Here is a 19,207-nt window from a genome sequence, read left to right as displayed (position 1 = left end):
TAGCTTGGCTGGAGCCTTGGCTAAGCTGGGAATTGTAAGGCGGTGAGCCTTAGATGGGGAGTTAGGGACATTCTAGAGTCCATCTTACTCCCATTTTGAAGCAGAGAAAGTGAGACACACAGAAAGAGAAAATGACTTATCCAGTGGGTTAGTAGTAGCTGAGATTGAGCTTCTTTTCAAGCTCCTTTACCACCTCCTCCATCCTTTGTGACAACAGCTGGTCCTACTTCTGCCTTTGGGTGGGACTCCACTCTGCTTTAGCCGGCACTGTGCCTCCTTATTTTGAGGCCCTTTCTCTTTAAGCAACTAGATGCAAACAGTGCCTGTCATCAGTTAGGTGTGTGGTTTCTGTGTTAGTGTCCTTGACACCGTTTATTTTCTGCTGAGTATCTTGGACTTAATTCACCTATTATCTTCATTGGACATAGCTAAAGGTAAAAGCATATGTAAGTGGTGCAGCAAAAATGATTCATTCACCACAGTTGGATGGTGGTACCTAACACATATTCAGAACCATCAGGCTCCCCGTAGGGGTTTCAGGATACTTTCCTCATCAATTCAATTAATTATGCTTTCATTTTTTTTCTGTCTAGAATTCAGTACTTCTCAGCAGATGAACAATTGGGTTTCTTGGTCACAGATGCTATATTTCCAGTGAGGTTTAACAACAAAAAAAATCAAGAGGTCCTCTCTGGGAAAATGTGCAACCTACGAAGAGGTAGCTAGCCATAAATAGGTTTCTCTGGATACAGAAATGTAGGGATTGTCTTTCTTCTAGTGCAGCCACCACTTATGGCCTGAATTTTCCAAAGTATATGAAAGGAAAGAAAAACACAGCAATCAGACTTCATACTTGGAATCAAAAATGGAGGGGAAAAGGAGAAAAATTCCCTTAAAGATATTTACAAATAAGATACTCCAAGTGTGTCTAAATGCAGTGAGTACATACAATGGTGGTTTTATTCCTCATCATTCTTTTAGGGCTCTCAAACTGGTGGCGCACAAGCTGAATCTATGCATGTTTTTGTTTGGTCTGCACAAGGTTCCCATGGCAATGACTGTCCAGAGCTGAGGTGGGGGCTGTGCTCTCTAGCTGACACATGCATGTGCAGTTCACCACAGCCCCCGGCTGACTTCTACTCTTATGTTACTGAACTTACACTAATTATCTGTGTGATTTTGGCTATGTGCCTTCCCCTCCTTGTAGCCCAGAATCCTCGCCTATCAAATTGGGATGACAGTGTTAATCACATCTTTATTTTGTTTATTGCCTGCCTCTTCTCTCTGGAATGCAAGCTCCAGGAGAGCAGGAGCGTTTGTCTGCTTTGTTCTGTGATGTCTCTCACAGTACCCTGAACAATGTTTGTCAAATAACAGTTTCTAAAGAAACACTTGATGAATAAACAAATGAATAATTGGTCCTAAACATCCATTTCAGCTCTGGGAAAAACTTTCTGAAAATTTGCCTATTGTGATTTTGGAGAAAAAAAAAATCTCTCCCTCAATTAAACTGTTCAAAGTCTAAACTTCCAGAACAATCTAGAGAGAGCAATTACGCTTCTCCCTTGCTGATGGCTAGAACTGCTGGCTGAGACACAGAAAATGACGGTTTCATTAGCATATCCAGTGAAGGCTTTTATTCTCCTGTCACCGCACTCATTTTAACACTTCCATGCTGCTTTTGGAGCTTGTGAAACTTCTACTCATCTTCTCAAAGGTCTGTAAAACTGCTCAGCAGCAGAGCCTGGTTCTGGGTCTTACCATCAGGTAGCAGAATATTAAAATGGAAAAGGTAGGAGCCATTGATCTGGAGTTCCACACCCCATCCCCCATGATGGGGGCCACCCCCACGCAGTCCATGCACACATCGCACCTGCCGTGACTGCAGAACCACGTCACCTGGGCCTGTTCCTTTGTGTTTGTGTTGCTTGCTAATGGAGAGGAAAAAAAAGTCAAGGGAGAACTACCCTGGCGAAACCCTTGGTGAAGTCCTCCTGCTGGCTTAGGTCATCGGGGCAGCCAGGCCCCTGACTTAAAGGCCACAGTCAACCCACCTGTGCAAAGGGCCTCATTCACCCAGCAAGTAACATACTATAGGGTAGTGAGCCAGGCAGACCCTGGCCTCCATGTTTACGGCTTTTGACTGGCATCATTTCTAGCTGCACTATGGGCCTTGATTTCTGTAAGCTGACTTCCCTGCACAGCATCCTAGATCAATGACTTCCAAACTTTAATGCCCATCAACCCTGGGGCAGAAGTGGGTGGGGAGGCTTGTGAAACATATAGAACTTTCTCTCCAACTGTAAAGTTTCAAGTTCTAGAGAGCTGAAGTGAAGTCTGAGAACCTGCGTTTGGACAAACATCCCAGGTGACTCTGATGCAGAGGGTCTCAGCAGAAACCCCCCTTCTTGGTCTCAAGACCCAGATTATCTAGCGCACATTTCCAGCCCATCATTTTTGACACATCCTTGTGACACATTTCCTTGTAGAGATGAACCTGTGGTCCAAGTGAGGTTTGCATTTTCAAAATGAGAAATGTTGCACAATTTCCGGCTGCTTTCATCAACTTGCCTCAATATTTACTCTCAGATTCTTTCTGTTCCCCACAATACTCCAATGACATCAAGATGAGCAAGAGAAATGGGTTTGCACAGCTTTTGCTGGGAGGGGAGGACAGAGAGCAGGATGTGGAAAGGGGAAGGTTTCTCATGGACTTTCAGTGCTAGCGGCATACTGGTTGCCACGGAACTTGTGTGTGAATGCAAAGGTCAGGCTGTCATTGGTTATTGGCTTGGGCTGTCCTCCATCTTCACATGGTGAGTCAGTTAAAAGGTCCTCAACAAGTAAATTAGTGGAGGGGAGGTTATGATATCTGGCTCCGGGAGATCTCCAAAGCACCATCACTCCCCCACCTGAGACTTCTTCTCCTGAGAGTAATTACCTCCACCAGGTGGACACAATTATTACACATTCCAATACAGTCTATGATCGAGAATAAAAGAGAGAATTCTGGAAGCTAAATTTATAAATTCCCATTATCCTCTATTCCCCTGGCACCCTCTAACCTCCTTTCTCCTTACTAAGGTCTCCTGAACCCAGAAAAATATTGATGCCACGGAGAAGCCACTGGAGAAGTGGGGCCACGGGTGTAATAAGCTGAAGAAACTGACTCTCAGTTCATCTGAAGGCAATGGAGCCTTGGGCTGAGACTGCGTGGTAGGGTGGCACTGGATTGGGCACCAACTAGCCATAGGTTCGCCTGAGTGATCTTAGAAAAAATGTCTTTTCTCCCCTCTCTGGCCTCAGTTTCCTCATGTGTAACATGGGGTGGGTAAACAGCATGTTACACATGAGGAAACACACAGGATCCTCTTGATCCTGCTCAGAGCTAATGGTCCCTAGCACTGTGGTTCCATGTTTTGCAAATGCTTTCCTCCTCTTGGACTCACCCTTGAATCCCCCCCTCCTCATCCTTATAGATCCAATCCATCAGCAAGAATTGTCAATTCTAGCCTCAGAGTGAACTATAAATCCATGTCGATGACCATCATTATAATTTCCATCACTGTAATTTCCCCAGGATGCCTGTGAGAACCTCTTGCTTGGTCCCTCTGCTTCCACTCTGGACTCTTCTCTGCCCCAGTTCATTTTCCTCATAGCTCCGCAGAGAGGTATTTTAGCAAGCAAATCAATCCTTTGCTCACTTAAAACCCTCCAATGGCCTTCCAGTGCATTTAAAGTAAAACATCAAATTTATACTGTGATCACAGGGCCCTGCAATGGACCTCTGCCTCTTCCTCCAATAGTATCTCAAAATCCTGTTCTCTTCATTCACTGTAGGCCAGATACACTGGTCATTCCTCCAGTCCTTGAGAGCACTAAACTCTTTTCCACCTGGGAACCTTTGCACATGGCTATTTATGTCCCTTAGCTCTATACAAGTCTAGCTGCTTCTTACCCATTAGCTCCTCAGAGAAACCTTCTCAGAACACTCTAAATAAGGCTTGTTTAATTCTACTTCTTGTATTATCTATTGCAGAAGCAGGTTCATTTTATTCATAGCACATCCTAACTTACACATTCATGATTGTTTGTTTAATGTCTCTTATATCACTAGCTCCTTGAAGCAAAGGCTCCTGCCCCTTACGCTCCATCATCAATATATCTTCATATCCTCAGCATCCAGAACCATGCCCTGCACATCGTAGGCAGTTAGCAATATCTGGTGAATAAATAAATGATCTTGACCACACAAATGCGGAAATGGACCAGAAAAGAAAGTTGAGGGAACTAAAGATAAATTTTGTCTGTGATGATTTTTTATTCCTTCTTTAACATGCTCTTTCTCAAAATCTAAAATGTCTATTAAAAATAAGTCTTTGGAGGGCACAGTAGCTCGTGTCTGTAATCTCAGCACTTCAGGAGGCAGAGGTAGGCAGATCACTTGGGTTCAAGAGTTCAAGACCAGCCTGGGCAGCATAGGGAAACTTCATCTCCTCAAAAAATACAAAAATTAGCTAGGCGTGGTGGTGTGTGAGTGTAGTTCCAGCTACTTGAGAGGCTGAGGTGGGATGATGGCTTGAGCCAAGAAGGTCAAGGCTGCTAAAGACTGAGCTGAGATTGTACCATTATACTCCAGCCTGGGTGACTGAGTGAAAAAAAAAAAAAGTTTTTTTAGACAAGAATCAGGTCTACAAGTGAATTTATGGGTCCCTTTTTAATCTCACCATCAACCTAATTAATAAAATAAATTTTAATCTATGATTATAGCTGAAGTGATTTTTAACTTTCACTGTTAACTATTTTAACAGTGAAAATAGGTTATACAAAACCAATTTATTGAATATACATCTCACAGGGTGGGTGGAGGAGTCGTTAAAGCCTTTCAGTAGCATTTGCTGGCATACATCATTGACTGTGCTAATTCCGGATTAGTTTTATCTATTCATGGTGCTAGCACAGAAAACATTGACTTTAGGCACAGTGGCCAATACTGCCAGGTGATTCCCCCAATATCGATTCCTACCCTGCCTACTCTAGAGGCTGGAAAAACTAAATTCTTGCCTTCTCAGCCGCTCTTGCCACTAGAAATAATCATGGCCACTGTCCTGGCCAATGAGAAAGAAGCAGACATCTGTGTGTGGTGGAGAGTATTTTGTTAAGCTTTTGTTCTTCTGATCCAAAAGACAGAAATAGAAGGCAACACTTTTTTTTTCCTTCATGCTGTTTGAACATGGACACAATATTTGGGAGCTGCCATCTTGTGAACAAGAAGAAAAGGCCACGATAATTGCAGAACAGCCAATCTGGATTTCACCAGGCCACAAGCCACTACCTGCTACCACTTTTCTTATTTGTGAGAAGGATACCCCTCTTTACTGGGTTATCTTTACCATTTCACTGTGGTCAGGTTTTATTGTTATTTGCAGACAACTACACTTGGCCACATTTTGTTGGTTTTTTTGGTTACCGGACATTAACATGAACTTGGAAGAGATTAGAAAGAGTTAAAGCTACTTGTGGATAAGTGCAGATATATGTGATTCAGATGAAACTTATTTCTAAATTAGTAAGGGTTTATGATATTTTCTTTAAATAAGCAGCAAGAACAGTTAGTTGAAGCTCATTTGGAAGGATGTTTGATGAATTCCAGCTCTAAAAGCCCCTTCTACTATAGCACCCAGAGTTACCCAGAGTGTCTAACACAGTGCTGTGCATATCAGACGTCATGAAACTTACTGACTTCATCAGGAAATACATAAACAACAACACAAAAGTTTCTGTTGGTGTTTTCATTGTCTTCCTTTTGATCAATGTCTTAGCATCCTTGTCTTTTTGTCTGGTTTAAGGTAAGATGAAGTATATGTCTCTTCTCTTCTACATAATTTCCAAGAAACATTTTGATACATTCTCACTCTTAAGGGAGATTTTACAGGCTCCTAGCTCTGGGATTGACCAAGGTTAGCTTGATAAAAACAAGTCCATCTCAAGTGGATCAAAGTCCTAACTTACTCTGGCAGTTCACTCTTGTATCTGTCAGACCTTTCGGCCAAAGTCACCAACCCTTCCTCCTAGTTCCTATGAGGAGGAGCCTCAGGAATCCAGATATTGCTGGTCTCTGGAGTAAACCACTGGCTATTTTTGCTTTGTTCATAGACTTCCCAAGAAGAAGGTACTAGGCTTTCAAATCAGTGAGAACAGTGGCATCGTTTCTTCCAGTGAAGTTTAGATAAAATCCAATTTAAAAAAATCAATAACATAATAAAAAATAGCATCCAGTTATAATGCTTTCTGTCTGAAGGCTGCGTACTGTGTTACAGATACATATCAATTTCTTTTAAACTTTCCAACAGCATTTGAGGTAGGAACTGTTGTTTCCATTTTATTAATGAAAAACAGGCACAGAATGGAATTGTTTTATTAGAATCAGGGAGGGGGGACGCTGGGTATGTTATTCAGTCTCACCTTCACCTCAATGTCAACTCCTATGATACCCTAGTGGAACCCTCAGAAATCCAGAAAGCAGAGTTTGGAAATCCTCTTGCAGCTAGAAGTCACAAACTCAAACACCTTCCATGGCCAGCTGAGTAACACAGGAACAAAGAAGGTCAGGTTGGGGCTGGGGTGAACCGTGAATGCGTGTACCCATTCAAGAGGGCAGCTACCATTCAGTTTTTGACAAGCATTGCCAAATTCCGTACAGATTAAACAAAACATGCCTGACAGAAGATTCAGTTTAGGGACCACAAGGCTGAAACATCTGGAGGCATGGTGGGGAGAAAGAAAACACACCCTAACACACCATAAAGGTGCTGTGAAGAGACGAGATGCTCACTGATGAAATAAATAAAGGCAAAAAAACAAGTTCATGGGTCTTTTCTGACACACGCATGTTGTGATGGCCCTACATTATAATGACTAGTTAGGAATTGCTTCTTCCCACTGTTTATCCACTGGCCCGATTTATTTTTAAGCAAGCCCTTCCCCTGCTTGGTTCTGTCTACTCTTCACCATGTGTTTGCCAGTATTGGCCAAGCAGCCAGTCTCACACCTCCTCTCCCACGCGCCCCCCACCCCCCAGTCTTCTTATTTAAAGAAAAACAAGATTATAATGAACGATAAGAATTTCTAAGTTATACAGCAGGCAAAATAAGTCCTGAGGGAAGTTTGCTAGAAAGATTTTACTCCATTGCCGCTTAGGAATATCGATCCTCATTGACACTGAAATGCAAAACGTAGACAGTTGGTAAAGCTGCCTCTAGCACACACCTGCGAGACCTTGATATTATGCACTTATGCCTCCAGATCTATCCATGGAGGCCAAATTCTGAGCCATGACTCCCTGTAGCCTTTTGGAATTTGGTGATCTAAGACAGTGCTTACTGGAAAAACAGTTCATAGACATTAAGCAACTGTAAAAGGAAACAGAGTCAGTGCTTATTTATCAGGCAAATTGGTGGGGATTTGTGGTATGAACCTCCAGAATATAGTCAGAAGAACATTGCACATAAAGACAGGAGGGCAATAAATGTGGGACTTGGTCTAGACTGGCAGCTTTCCAACATTTCCCCCCTCTCTCCTGTCCACACTTTCTCCTTTCTTAGCTTCAGTCACTATTTTTTCAAAATAAATTGTATTCACAAGTCCAATATATAAAACAGACAAAAATGGAGCTATGGAGCTATTCTGGTTCGATGTGGGGGACTGAAACCCAACTGATTTGGTTACCTGAGTACTTTCAATGTGATAGCTGAGGCACCTCTGAGAAATTTCTTTTCTTTTCTTTTTGAGATGGAGTCTCACTTTGTCCCCCAGTCTGGAGTGCAGTGGCACGATGTTGGCTCACTGCAACCTTTGCCTCCTGGGTTCAAGTGGGATTGACTTGTATGCCTCAACCTCCTGAGTAGCTAGGATTACAAGTGCCTGCCACCATACCTGGCTAATTATTTTGTGTGTTTTTACTAGAGACGGGGTTTCACCATGTTGGCCAGGCTGGTCTCGAACTCCTGATCTCAAGTGATCCATCTGCCTCGGCCTCTCAAAGTGAAATTCCATTTTTTTAATAACAAGAAACAAATTTGCATCATCACTGGAACTAGATTATTTCCAGGGTCTTTCTCAGAACCAAAGAAAATGAAAACCTTTTTCTCTTTAAGATGAAGAAGCCAACATCTACTAGGATGAGGTGACCTTCCGAGGGCCACATAAAGAGCCCATGTGCTACAGCCAGTGTTAGAACTCACTCATAATCTAGTGCTCTTTCCACCATGCAGAAGTAGTAAAGGACAGTGTTCTGAACCTCAACTCACTTGCCTACTAGCTGTGTAACATTGGCAAGATAGTCAACATTTCTGTGGTTCCTCATTTGTAAAAGAGACATAATGGGAGTACCACCTTATGTTCCTGTAAGGACTCAATGAGAAAGGCATGCACAGGACTCAGAACCTTGCTTGGCATTTGGTAGGTGCTCTGTAAGTGTTAGCTGTACCACACAATGCTCCCTTCCTTCCTCTGTACCTTTCGGCTACAACATATCAGTCATAATTATGCCTATTAATCTTGAGAGAGCGCATCAAGCAGACAGCAGACAGAGATGGCCCAGCCAGAGGATGATCCAGATAATCCACAGCATGCAATGGACAGTTGACTGTAGAGAACAGTTGAAAAACTGAATACAATGGAGCCTGGAAATAATTCACCTCTTTAATTTCTAGTATTTTTTTTTAAACCATAGCATTAGGCAAAGGGGTTGAGAAGGGCTGACTGACCTGGGAGAAATGTCACATCCTTGCTGCATGAAGGCTCCCAGGGAGAACCACAAACTGTTGAATATCCCAAACTCGTTGGACTGGTCACTGGTTGTCTGGTCCCGTCCTTCCTCAAACTCTTCACTGTGCCATTCATAGGGACTGAAGCGGCTGACCAGGAAGAGGACGACACTCACTCCAATGTAGGCAAAAACAATGCACATCCAAATCTCATAAGCCAAAGGATCAAGGAAGGAGAAGACGCCTGGCTTGGATTTCTGTGGTTTTTTAATCATGATGGAGATCCCCAAACTCATAAATGGTTTGGAGAAATCTATAACTTCTTCCCGGACCAAAGTGATAGTTAAGGGAGCCACAGCCACATCTGCTCTCTGAAAAGAAAAGAAAAGAAAAAAGAAAAGAAAAGAAAAATGCTGGTGAGTCAGCAGCCCTTTTTGTTCTCTTGTTTGTCTTCCTATTGTGACTATTCTTTTGTGTCTGAAAGGATATGAAAGACCCTTCGAAGTTCAACCCCTTCTACTCTATAAAATATTTATGATGAATGGATGATCAGCTCAATATCTTACGAGATATTTTCTAATTATTTGACAGTTCTAAATGTTAGAGGCATCTTCCTCATACTACAAGAAGGAACCTGTTGTGATATCTGTTGTTTTTGCCGGTCCAGCAGCCCCACCCACTTCCTCTGGTAGGAGAACCATTCCTGCCTCACTCTCAGTCCTGCAGGTTGGAATGGGGCTGATCACTCTGGCTACATGGGGAAGCAGGTGACCCCGGTCCTGGCCAATCCACGTACTTCACTCTCCTGGGATGGAGAATAATTCATTCAGGGATGACACAGGACTCAAATGGGCTTAGTAAGAATTAGTCCTGAGAGCCAGAGCTGAGAGATGTAGAGGATGACCCCTAATGTCGTAATTTAGGCCACTGTAAATTCAGGGACTACCCTGGATTCCCTAGGAACTCGTATCAATACATCCTTCTGTATTGACACAGAGGAATCTAAGAACATGAGCCAATGCTTCAGTTTGCCTAAGCCAGTTTGAATTGGGTTTCTTTTCCCTGAAAGCAAGATAGTCCTGAATAAAGGCAAATTTAACTCAATAGACATTTATTGAACACTTATTATGTCCAATCTCCAGGCTGAAAGTTGTAGGTAGACTATGGTCCCCACACTTAGGAAATTACAAGTTAGTAGGAGATATTCCACACAATTTTCCATTCTACAAGGTGGAAGGGATATATGTTATCCAATATATATAGAGTGCTACTGGAGACCAGGGAGGTATTCATTCTGGCTGCGGAGATAAGGGACAGCATTATGGAAGAGGTGGCATATAAAGTGGGCATTGAAAGATGGGTAGGTTTTTGACAGGTTGCACTGGCACAGAACAGCATTCCAGGAGGATAACAGCCTGTGATGAAAAGGTAAAGTAGCATTGCACCCATTTTATTCTTCAGGAAGAAGCCTAAGAAATACATAGATAATACAGTTTTTAAATTTCAAATCCAGAATGCAGATAAACATAAAAATGTTGCAAGAAATATTCATCCTGAGGCACCCAGCACATGGAATCACCAGCCATGCCTTGCTCTCCTGTCTTTCCTACCTCTCTCTAATGGCACAAGCACTGGAATCTAATTAATAGAAATCTACTGCTTCTGTTGGCCCAAGACCAAGAGATCCTGGAAACCTAAGAGGATTTCCATGGACAGATGTCATAGCATTCATTTCTGAGACGAGAGACACGCCTATGCAGGTCTGTTCAAGGCAAATGGCTTTCTCTTATGCTGTACAGAAGCCCAGATGTGAAGCTGGTGACAGACGCTGTGCAGATCAGCGCCCTGCCCACCCACCACCTGGCTGTTGCTTAGAGAGTTCCTCTGGTTATTTTCATTGTCTGGGATTATTTAGAAGGTGCTTTAAGTGGAATAGAAAGCCTGACTTCAGAATGAACTAAGGTCTCACTTATAGAAAGAAACTTTCCATTAATCAATGTGAAGTCAGGTGTAAATTTCATAGTAATTCTGTTTTTTTTTCCTTAATTCCCACTGCATAAATCTTGATAATTTTTACAACACAAGATAGTACAGGGGAGAAGTATTTACCTTTTCCCTGTAATCTCACAGAAAAAGAATGGGAAAGAAAAGTAATGGAAATGACTTGGAGGGATTGACCACAAGTTATACAAAAGGGAGGTAGATGAAGACCAGCTCTGAAAGAGGTAAATAATATTTCATGGATTTGTTTGATGCTTCCTAATGTGATATAATAAGAGATCATAGACTGGAAAATCACTGATACATAAATATGTATTTTGAGACAGGGTCTTGGTCTGTTGCTCAGGCTGGAGTACAGTGGTGTGATCTAGGCTCACTGCAACCTCTGTCTCCTGGGTTCAAGCAATGATCATGCCTCGGCCTCCTGAGTAGCTGGGATTACAGGCATGTGCCACAATGCCCAGCTAATTTTTGTATTTTTAGAAGAGGTTTTGCCATGTTGCCCAGGCTGGTCTCAAACTCCTGGCCTTAAGTTATCTGCCTGCCTTGGCCTCCCAAAATGCTAGGATTATAGGTGTGAGCCACCACGCCCGGCCTGTTCCATACTGCCTTAATGCTTAGTTCATTTTGTAGTTCAAAAATTCGTTCAGTAGAACATTATTTCTGGAAGGATGGTTAATAACATGAAAATAAACATGTTTGGGGCAGGACTTCCCAGAACCATTAGAGGACCACAGTGTACTGAGAATTTCCGAGCGGATTAAGTAGAATGTGGCATTTCCAGGATTATTTGGCTAGGGGTCATTCATCTTCCTAAGCATCAAGAGGTACCCATGCATGTAGGATACACACATACTGGGAGATGCTAAGTTCAGCTACTTCATTTTACAGATAAGAAACTCAGATCTAGAGAGGAAAGATGGTTTGTACAAAGCAGGAGAATTTCAGCTTGGTTAATATTGACTGAGAGGCCTTAGAAGTTGATTTCCACCACCAATAACTGAGGTTATCACTGGAGCTTCACAGGGTAGTGGAGGGCAGAGTGGATCTCAGAGCAGGCTGCCCTTCTCTGCAGCTCGCTGATTGTGTAGCCTCAAATGAAACAGTTGTCTTTTTTGATGTCAATTTCTTCTTTTTAAAAACAGGCACAATAATTCTTGTTTTACCAATTTCACAGGCTTGTTTTGTGAGGGTCAAGATAATTCAAAATACATGAGAGTACTATAAAGTGTGAGGACTCAAAATTATTTTCTTAAACTGACATCTTGGGACAATGGCTCTCCAACTTGAGCGTGCAGCAGAATCACCAGGAGGGCTTTTAAAGACACACATGCCAGAGTTTCTAGATTCAGTGGGCCTGGGGTGAGATGTGGGAAATTGCATTTCTAGTAGGTTCCCAGATGATACTAATGCTGCTGGTCCAGAGACCACAGCTGTAGAATCACTGACCTAGGAGATCCCAAAACAAAATGTGTGACATCTAGAAACTATCCTGGGAAAACAGCATGTAGTTTTTATATGGTAGAAAAAAGCAAGAAGTGAATAAAACTATCAGAAGTGGAGATCTGCTTTAAGTCGGGCACTGCATAGATGAATATTCCCCATCACGGTGTTTAGTAAAGAATTCACGTGGTTTCACAGGGTTGGCCCAGAGAAGTCATGCAGCCAGCAAGTTGGCAGAGTTGGAACTCAAATCCAGGTGTCTGTCTGCAAAGCTCACTCTTCACCAAGACAAAGGACAGACAGGAAAGACAGCTGTGAAGGAGGCACCAAGATACACCAAGTGAGGAGCAGAAAATTCCTTTGCAGCATATGGCATCTGCAAGTGCAGACATTTGCTGTTCTCTCGGTTAATATTGGCTTTACCGCTTAGCATTTGGATGGTGTGATTTCTACAGAGGCAGTATGTCCCAGTGTTGAGTACAAAAGCCCGAGCTGCATGTTCTGACTCTGCTTTCACTAGCTGTGTTTCATTTGCCAAATTATCTAACCTACAGGGCCCCAGTGTCCTCATCTATAAAATGTAAACAATAATCTTACCCACCTCATGGAGTTGATACGTAGAGCAAATGAAAGAATGTGAGTAAAGTATTTAGCATAGCACCTGGGGCACGCTATGTGATGAAATGTGGCTACTATCATTGTTGATGAGAACAAGAGGGAAAAGAAGATAAGAGAGACCCAGATTGACTGAGTTATTTAAAAAGGCACAGAAAGAGTAAATTTGGAGGCCTCCAAATGAATTTTTCCTGATCTCTCTTGTGGTTGGTGTTTGAGGGATATTTCTCCAAATCACTCGGTTCTCCCCCAAGGGTACAGAAAAGGAAAGCCAACCTAAAAAGAAAGGCTCAGCATCTGATTGGGGCCATCACAGAGTCTTCAGAATACAGTTTTTACTGGGAAGAGGGCCAGGCCTGATAGGGAGGAGGCTATTGGGGCAGGGCTGGCTGCTGGGGCACCCATTGATAACTCCAGCTGGCCTGAGCCCTGCTGTGCCAGTGACTCACCACTGGCTGTGTTGGATAGTGGGGGTGATGCTGGCATTGTTCTACCCACATTGCAGACTTTTTACCAAGCAAACCACTTACATGAGGTGAAGGTAAAGATAAATGCTGGAGAAGGTGAAAAGTGCACAGCAGTTGCCATGGGGATGACCTTAAGAGCTTGATGGGAGTTCCCATGGAAACCAGCCTACAGATACAGCATGTACCATCCAGGTCTCTACCTTTTGTCCCTGGAGTTTCCCAAACTGAGAGGCAGTAAAGGGAATAAGAAAGGAGAGAAGCGGATCCCATTCCCCAACTCAATAACCACCTTCACAGGTCCCTGAGGAAGATTTCCTTTATTCTTTTTCTTCTTTGAATTCCCTTTGTATGTCTCTCATGGCCATCATGACTCCTCTTGCCCTGATAGGAAACAAGATTTATCATCCCCCTTTATCATAAGGACAATGGCTACTTGTCCTTATCAGCACTTAACATCGACCCGGGGCTTGGCACATGCTTTATTTTCTCTGAGTGAAGCTGTGGTGGTCCCTTTCCTGCACAAGGCAGCTGGAGGCTTCTTCCATTGCCTTTTGGTGTCTCTCTACTCAAATACCTTCATGATCTCCCAATGCCCACTGAAATTCACACTCTTCCTCTTGTTATTTTTTACTAAAACGTATCCCCTACTACTCTTCAACCTAAGTCCACAGCAAAAACCATGTGTTTTCTCATTCTCCTCTCACACCTTATTTCCACCACCATCCTATTGTTTATGCTTTAAAGATTCCTGGGCTGCTTTTCTCTCGTCCATTTTTAATTTTTTATTTTTTGAGACAAAGGTTCACTTCTGTTGCCCAGGCTGCAGTGCAATGGCACGAGATCTTGCCTTATTGCAACCTCCACCTCCTGGGTTCAAGCGATTCTCCCTCAGCCTCCCAAGTAGCTGGGTTTATACCATGCCCAGCTAATTTTTGTATTTTTAGTAGAGACGGGGTTTCACTGTGCTGGCCAGGCTAGTCTCAAACTCCTGACCTCAGGTAATCCACATGCCTCGACCTCCCAATATGCTGGAATTACAGGCATGAGCCACCACTTCCAGCCTCTCTGTTTAAATATGGCCATTTTTCAAGTTTCATATCCCCACTGAGGGCTAGACAAAGTCTAGTTAGCCCTTAGCTGAGCCATACAACGTAGACTTTTTATTCTATACTACCTTGTACTATTCTCTCGCATTGTCTTTTCTACCCCATAAAATGTTAAAAGATGGGGTCTTTTCTATCTCATAAAGTATTAAGCAAAAGATAAAATCTTTTGCTTCTCAATTCCGTAAATGCTTAAAACAATGTGGGGCATTCAGCAGCTTTTCGAAAGTGCTGTAATTTATTGAAGATTTTAGAGCAATTGCGCATGGAGTTATTTCAAGTGTGGTGAGCATCATAAAGATAAAATAGACCTACCTCTGTTACATAGAAAACTATTATATAAAGCAGGGTAAGCCATTAAAAAAACCAGGATCTAAATTCTAAAGGGGAAGGTGAGAACAATTAAAAGGGATGTTCATACCTATTATGAGAAAAAGAAACAACACCCTGAAAAAAGTACTATTTGATACAGGTTTTGAAGGAGTAGGATTTTAGGGGTGGAGAATGGAAGGGAACACTCTAGGGAACAGAGTAAGTGAGGAGTGTTTGACTGAACTGGAAATTTCACGAGAGGGCATGAAACTAGAAAGTTAAGTGACTAGAAAGTTAGGTTGGATCCAGATGCATTTAATATCAGAGGATAAACTGATACTGAGAGAGCCACAGTGGCTTTTTGTAGGCAACTCAGCAGTCTGCCCCAAGAACATTGATCTTGGAGCTACGCTGTCACCTGTGTTGGACGATAATCAACTGAAGTTACAAGACATTGAGTGGGAGGGATTGAGGGAGCTGGGACCAGTAACCTGAACAAAGAGTGTCTTAAGAAATTGGATTTCGGATGACTCATCTGTTCAGCAGCAACAACACTCAATTACAGGGTTTCATAGGCATCTGTGGGCAGGGCCACCCAACCACCAAATGATTTCTTGTCAAACCCTCTGCCTCCGCTCTCTAGTATCCCTCTCTGCAGTGAACTTACTCCATAGACCAGCTCTCCCACCATGCCATTCCAGGCCTTCGTGTCAGGGTCCCGGGCTCCGTATTTCCCATCACTGACGATCTCCAGGCGGTAGGAGTAGCCCACGTGCTTGGCAATCTCTGCGGCCAGCTCTACACAGTAACCCTCGTAGCGGTCATTGCCCTCAAACTGATTGGCATTTTTCTTGAGCATCACATAAGGATCTTCCTGGAAGAGAAATGGGGAGATAGGAGAATGTGGGTAATGGGTTCACCCATATATCGGGAGGACTTTGGCATGGCATAATATCACATTTGGTTAACACTGGGGAAGGCTCTCTAGCCCCTAAATCCACTTCCTAATTTCTTCACTTCCTATCCCATTACAAGCTTCTTGGGTTAAGGAAGCAAACTTTGTTAAAATAAGAATGTTTCATCACTGAGAAATGGCGTACAGCTTTTCAAATTATGTTCCAGGAGATCTGTATTTTTTGAAAATACTTCTGGTGTCATCTTGAAGGGGAAATAGAACCTAAACAGGCTCCAGGTTTTTCATGATCAGTCACTGAAAATTATAGCATCTTCACTTGTAGCTACTTTATGTGCTGGACTTCAGGTGACTTCCTTTGACAATGGCTTCCACTGAGGGAGGATGGATGAAAACCAGCACAACTTAGTCTCACTTTCATGTTTTAACTATGGGAAAGCTAGCTCAAGAGAAGGTAAGTGGCTTACCCAAGGGTACAAAGGATGAGAGAGTGAAACTTAGAGATACATAATGAAAACTCAGAGCCCCTCATTTTCAGGGCATTCCCTTTCCGACTCACTGCTTTTATCTATTACACAGTTTTGGCTAGAAGAAAAACCAGCTTTCAGTCCTCATGGAAAACCCTTGTTATGGTCTCGCTTGAATCCCAGGTAACATTGATGAAGGATTGAGTACTCACTAGGATGGTTGTGACGATGTATGTTCTATTCTGAACACTTGAATTATCGCCCCCAGCTTGAGCATCGGTGGCTGCAGGGACAAACCTATCATCTTCATTCCAGTAACCGATCTGTTAATGAGAAGAGAGTGGAGATGTCAGGTGGGCCAGGCTCCTCTGAACTGGCCTGCCCTGGGCCACCCAGTCAATAGCAGAGACAGGAAAGTGAGGAGCTCAGCCATCACACCATGCAGAATTGGACACTCCGAGCTCTAAAATATTGATAAACGGAAACAATAAGAAGCACAATGCTTTTCAGGTGCTCCCAATTTTGCCCCCAGGGAAAATCCCCACGATAATTGGTTCAGCTTGGAAACTGCCCCCTCAGAGGGATAAGGGCTTAATGTTTACAGCTGGACTGCTTGGTTTAACGCAGGTCAGGACCATGGGATTTAATTCCTTGCAGCTGTTCACAGGGCCAAACCCCTCTTTCCCCCATGCCTACTAACCCTGCCCTTCAGTGAGCTCATTCTGAACTATAGTTGGGATCATATAATATAAACATTATATTCTTTTACTTTATTTTTAGGTTAACTGTATTTTTCCATCTAGATTTAACTTCCTAAGATGGTTATCATTTATTTTTTAAAATTTCTTTTGTTTCCAAGTATAAACTATTATAATACTGAGTATATAGGAGTGCCTAAAATTATGGTTGACAATATTAATTTTTCAAATTTGAGTAGCTTATTTATTCATTTTATTAATTCATTTTATTAATTCATTTTCCAAGGTCTTTTAACAAATATTAATTGAATTGCTCCTGTGTGCAAGGCTCTGAGCTAAAACATTAATGTTGTTTGTTGTGAGGCAGGGTTCACAAGATGCAAAGAAGTCTGGGAGACAGGCCTTGCTCTGAGAACAGCTCTGGTCTACCACGTTAAGGCATGACCCTCACATAAACATGGCTGCAGAAGTGACAAGTGAGTGGGCCTAAGGAGTTCAGAGAAGCAAACCACCACGTGTGGGATCTTAGGCAGGGAAAAAAGCTACAGGAAGAATCAGGACTTATGATCATGAGAGATGAATGGCTGGACCAAAACCTTTGAGCTTAGGGAGAATATGAGCCAATATATGATGATGGGAATCTTCCCAGTTGTTTAAGTTCTGTGGGTTCTGGGTGGAAAATGGAGTTAGCCCAAAAGGGCAGTAGGTATCTGGGTATAGGTAGCAGATGGCTTTGAAGGCCAGGCTATACTATACCTCAAGGCAACAGGGGGTCATGGAAGGTTTGGAAACAGCAGAATGACATGAATAACACACACACACACACACACACACACAGAGACACACACACACGCACACACTCTCTCTCTTTCTCTCTCTAAAGCTATACCTCCTATACCTATCTCTCTTTACCTCCCTATCTCTATCATTAATCTTTATCTGCTTTAGACAATTGTGTTTTGTTTTGTGATCATTGTGCTGGCTTTAGATACAAAGGAAAAAAGGAAAGGGAACTAAAAGTGCATATGCAAAGGGATAAACAGGTCTATCAACAGTCAGAACTCAGTGCAGGCTCACAGAAACTGAGGCCCTTGCCAAATGGTCAGCTGAAATGTCACCTTCACTTTGATGTCTTTCCCAGTTCCTTCAGTTGGAAATAAATAGTTTTTCCTGTAATCTTGCAGCCATTAACAACAATAATTGCCAGCACTGATGATGCTCTTGCTATGTCAGAGGCCAGTGTTTATCAGTTTTCATGCCATTTCATCTGGCTTAGCGGAGCGTGTTAACTTGTCTAAGGTGAAGCAGCTGGAAAGCGGTTGAGTTTGTCCTGGAACCCTGACAATCTCTCTCCAGAGGCCGCGTTTAGCCACTACGTTGTTCTTCCTAAGAAAGGACTGGGCTCTGGACTTGAAACTATATTAGTTACCATTTCTTGAATGCTTGTATTTCAGGGACTTTTTAAAGTACTTTTAATGTTTTAACTCCTTTCATCCTCACAAAACCTGCAAAGTAGATAGTTAATTATCCTTTCGATTTTAAATGTGAAGCAAGTGAGATGTGCAGAGTGAAATAACTTTTCCAAGGCCACAGGGGGAGCCATGGAGCCAAGATCTGAGCCAGGGAGACCAACTCCAGGGCTGTGCCCTCTCCATGCCAGTGAGCTGCCAGGCAACCCTGAGTGCCTTGTGTATGTTCCCATCAGTGCCCTGGGTCTAGCTGTTTGTGCGTCTGTCCCCAGCTCTCCATGGTGCTGTGAGCTCCTCATGGACAAGACTGAAATAAATATACTTGTTCCAGGGCTTCTGTCTTAGTCCAGCACATCTTTTCCCAGAGAAGCAGGGAATGTTTGTAGAGAGAATGAACGCATCCAGGCAGCAGTCACCCAGCATGGACTTGGTGCACCCTATCGATGGTGAGAGAGCTTGGAGGTCTGATGGGGACCTTGTCTCTCAGGATACTGCATGGAGGTTTACTTTCAGTGCAGGCATGTGTATGATGTTCCCTTTGAGGGATGCTGTCAGTCAGCGTGGAAGGAGATGTTGCTTTCTAATGAATGAAGAACCAGAAACTCGTGTTTTTAGAATGTCAGAACTGGAAGGGGACTGAAGAATCTTTGTTCAACTTTTTCCTTTCTCACAAGGAGAAGCAGAGGCTCAGAGACCACAGGATTTGCTCAAGACAGTGTGGTCCCAGTTCTCTCACTTTTTCATGGGCCGTGTGTGCTAGGGAACCCTAAGAGACTTGTGGGGCCCTTCACCACTCATGAAAGGTGGTGAGGGGCAGTGAAGAGGAGGGAGCTCTGGCTTCCTCATCCTTGCTCCAATGGTCAGCTCTGCTTTTTAGCTATTTTACATATTGGGATTCCACCTCAGGCGTTACCTTTTTTTTTTTTTTTTTTTTTTTTTTTTTTTTTTTTT

At 42.9% G+C, this 19,207-nt stretch overlaps 1 protein-coding gene across 4 annotated transcripts in view; it reads right to left on the bottom strand.

Annotated features, from left to right (window-relative positions):
- The window catches only part of GRIA1 (glutamate ionotropic receptor AMPA type subunit 1), a 318,919-nt gene that overhangs the window by 89,619 nt on the left and 210,093 nt on the right, over window positions 1–19,207 (bottom strand). For all 4 annotated transcript variants that reach the window (XM_037742750.1, XM_017540525.2, XM_017540526.2 and 1 more), the window contains exons 9-11: window positions 16,302–16,412; window positions 15,377–15,583; window positions 8,769–9,139 (exon numbers count right to left, since the gene is read on the bottom strand). In XM_037742750.1, coding sequence (XP_037598678.1) covers window positions 8,769–9,139; window positions 15,377–15,583; window positions 16,302–16,412 — 689 coding nt within the window. The remainder of the gene's footprint in view (window positions 1–8,768; window positions 9,140–15,376; window positions 15,584–16,301; window positions 16,413–19,207) is intronic.

This window comes from Cebus imitator, unplaced genomic scaffold (genome assembly GCF_001604975.1).
Source record: "Cebus imitator isolate Cc_AM_T3 unplaced genomic scaffold, Cebus_imitator-1.0 Scaffold126, whole genome shotgun sequence".
Lineage (NCBI taxonomy): Eukaryota > Metazoa > Chordata > Mammalia > Primates > Cebidae > Cebus > Cebus imitator.
Note: the sequence above shows the minus strand (reverse complement) of the source record. Positions and strands in the feature narration are given on the sequence as shown.